Raw genomic sequence first — 3,106 nt, 5'->3', positions numbered from 1 at the left:
TGGTGATGGGAAGCCCACGGGGATTACAATTGAGATGGAAAAATGCAGAAAATGATGTAAAAATAAACTATTATAATAAAAAATAAATAAATAAATTGTCAACATGTGCCTTTCTTCATAATTGCCCCGTGTGGAAAGGATGCCCACTGTGGGATGTTGGGCTCATCTCTGCATAGACTGTATGCTTATGCGTCCCTGGTGCCTACCAAGGGAATAGCAGTGACTCAGGGTGGAAGACACCAGGGGACAGGTTTGCTTAAGTTGTTCTTCTGCATTTTTTCCTTCATTCAAAAATTATGTCAGAAAGAACTTATTCCAGAAATCTGGATCAGCTCTAAACATGTGTTTTCTCATTAAACTTGACGACTTCGAGACTTTTCAAATAAGCCTGCTATCTTTTAGTTACTGGCAAGCAATACTGATAAATTACAGACAAAGGCAAATTGATCTTTATGATCTTTTAGGTAGGAGAGGACCATTTCACATTGCCCACTCTAAGACAACTGAACTTGGTAATTTCTCCAGTGGACTCAGCTGTGAGCCAAAACTTCTTTTATGAGCAAGGTTTATTCCAGCCATTTACCTTTAAGAGGAATCCAGCTTTACAGTCAGGTCCATTTATCTCCATGTAAACTATTGCTAGGACTTAAGTATCATGTTGTGTTAAACATTGTTACTGACTGTGGTTATAAAATTTAGAATATGATGGTCAAGAAGCTGAAAATACTACTTTGGCAGAAGGCTCTCTAAGGCAGCCAGGTGAGAAGACTAATGCAAGGCCCGAGGCCCCCCTTCCTGTGGTTGTGGGAAGACACTCTCCATTCCTGCAAATTATTTGTGGCTCTGTGAGGAGCTCATTTGACACTGTTACTGTCCTCCAGTGTACAATCTCAGAGGTAGCATTGGAATTTTCTAGTCTTTGCAAGAATGTTTGCTTCAGTGCACAGTTGTCCTATGACACAAGTACAATGGTAAAGCTCACAGAGAGAGAGAGACAGCCCTGAGGAGTGGGTCTTAGAATGTGCCACTGTTTTCTAATCCTTGATATACTGAGCCAGAGCAAACTGTGTAGCAGCGTGACCAAGCAGTGGCACTGGACCTGGCTCCCCAAAGCTAACAACCATGGAGACCTGTGGAAGCAGGATATTGGGAAGGAAGGTTTTGAAGTTAATTGAATTTTATGATTAACAAAAAGTTATCCAAACAGCTCTGTTGCACCTCGTGTTACGGAAGCCTTTCCTTCTTATAAGTATCATTAATAATGTAGTTCAGGCCCTCCCTGATGGCGCAGTGGGTTAAAGCACAGCACTAAGAAGCTAAAGCCACTTCAGCACGAATTTGATCCCTGCCCCGAGGTGACCCACATGGCACAGCAGACCTCTCCTGTCTCGCCCACTGCTCCCCTCAGCAGTGTACTTCACCAGTCAGCCTGTTCTGCTCCCCGCTCTGTCTCTGTGAATCCTCTTACCCTGCACCTCTGCCTGCACCCCAGTTCTATATGCACAAATAAATCTTTTTTAAAAAATGTAGTTCAGTCTTTTTTAAGACTGTAAACTCCTATAGTCTTGAATAACACACTTTCTATTCTTTTCTGCTTTATAGTCAGTCTACCATAAAACTCTTCAACACTTATGTAACATTATCTTAATCAAAAAAGCTTCCTGTATGTTTTCCTACAAAATGACTATAGAAGGTAAAGTGATCAGATTAGATAGACACTTGGAAAGCTAGAGTTACTAGAGAAAAGGGAGAAATCGAATATGAGATTTTTGGCCATTTTTTGTTTTTCTGAAAACAAATGATAGAAAAAATAATTCCCTAATAAAAAGGATTATGAATTCTCTGAAAGTGGCCACTCCTAGCGAAAATTATGAAAAATATGGAGGCGTGAGGGGGAATTTCACTCCTCTGAGTTTTGGGTTTTAGTTCTGTTCCCACTGGGGCTTTGGGATTCGGAGGAGGTCACTAGGGAACCTGGGCAGTCCATCTTTTCCAGCACTGAAATGTAAAATACAAATCTCGGAATAAAAAATCATTCAGTTTTACTTTTTTAATTGGAATATATTGTTTCAATTAGTATCCACTTTCACATTTTCTTTTATGGGGCTGTTTCACCCATCATGAATATCCATATATGCGTCTATAGGTACATGTATGCATTTAAAATTATGTAAGATTCTACTTTTTATAATGTCTATAATGTATATAATTTAGAGATCACCATATTGTAGGGAAGAAGAAAAGCCTCTATTAGTGTCTGTTCCCATAGCTTTTCACTGAGATTATAAATTAGGCCTGGGAGGGCTATAATGAGTTGGTAATTTATAGACTATTAAGATACTTAGTTAGAAGTGATTCTTGAGCATGTCCAATAGAGAACACATGTTTATAAAGGACAAACATATTCAACACAAAATGTCTTTGGCTTAACCAAGCCCAATCAATTAACAAAATGGATGTCTTATTTTGCATATCTCCTGCTTCCCCAAAATAGAATCACTAACCACTTGTTAACCACACTGACTTTTTAATAGAGTGGTTACTATAGTTTTGCCACCAGAAATGTTCAGATTAAGCACCCTGTTAGATTGTAGCCAGTAGAGTCTACACAAACAGGAAGAAAGCTCTGCTGGCTTTTTTGCCTCTTTTTCTGGTTTGACTTGATGTGATAATTCATTGCAGATTTCTTTTTCTTTGACAGAGTGCCTACCGCAGAAACGGAATGGCTTTTCTGGCCTGCTGATGCGACTGTGACTGTAACAACAGAAAAGGCAATGAATGTTCTATTAAGGTGACTTCTGTTTCCCGATTTGGACAAAAATAAAGTACAAGTTTACTTCTCTGTCTCCTCAGAGTGGGCTGGTTTGTTGTGACTATCAACGGCTGACTCCAGCTCTTTTCCAGCCCCCTCAATGCTTAGTCTTGTTTACTAGATGGGCCATTTAGCTAATTAATGGCAGGAAGTTTGGGATAGTGTGTAGGTGGACAAGAATGCAGATCACACAATTTTGAAATTTTAATTTGAAATGGATTTACTACCCTCAGTGCATATATCTTAAAAGCAGTATTTTTTTTTTCCTCCAGCTCTTTGTCTGTTTTGTTTGAT

At 39.2% G+C, this 3,106-nt stretch overlaps 1 protein-coding gene across 3 annotated transcripts in view; it reads left to right on the top strand.

Annotated features, from left to right (window-relative positions):
• SUPT3H (suppressor of Ty 3 homolog (S. cerevisiae)) overlaps nt 1-2,866 on the top strand; it is a 382,176-nt gene extending 379,310 nt beyond the window's left edge. Inside the window, exon 13 of one of the 3 annotated variants that reach the window (XM_012723795.1) lies at nt 2,702-2,866. In XM_012723795.1, coding sequence (XP_012579249.1) covers nt 2,702-2,754 — 53 coding nt within the window. In that variant the 3' untranslated portion in view covers nt 2,755-2,866. The remainder of the gene's footprint in view (nt 1-2,701) is intronic. The other 2 variants (XM_012723808.1, XM_012723800.1) reach the window with 2 other exon arrangements.
• Nucleotides 2,867-3,106: the final 240 nt, after the last annotated feature.

Source organism: Condylura cristata, unplaced genomic scaffold (genome assembly GCF_000260355.1).
Source record: "Condylura cristata isolate star-nosed mole 26May11 unplaced genomic scaffold, ConCri1.0 scaffold00001, whole genome shotgun sequence".
NCBI classification, from domain to species: Eukaryota; Metazoa; Chordata; class Mammalia; order Eulipotyphla; family Talpidae; genus Condylura; species Condylura cristata.
Note: the sequence above shows the minus strand (reverse complement) of the source record. Positions and strands in the feature narration are given on the sequence as shown.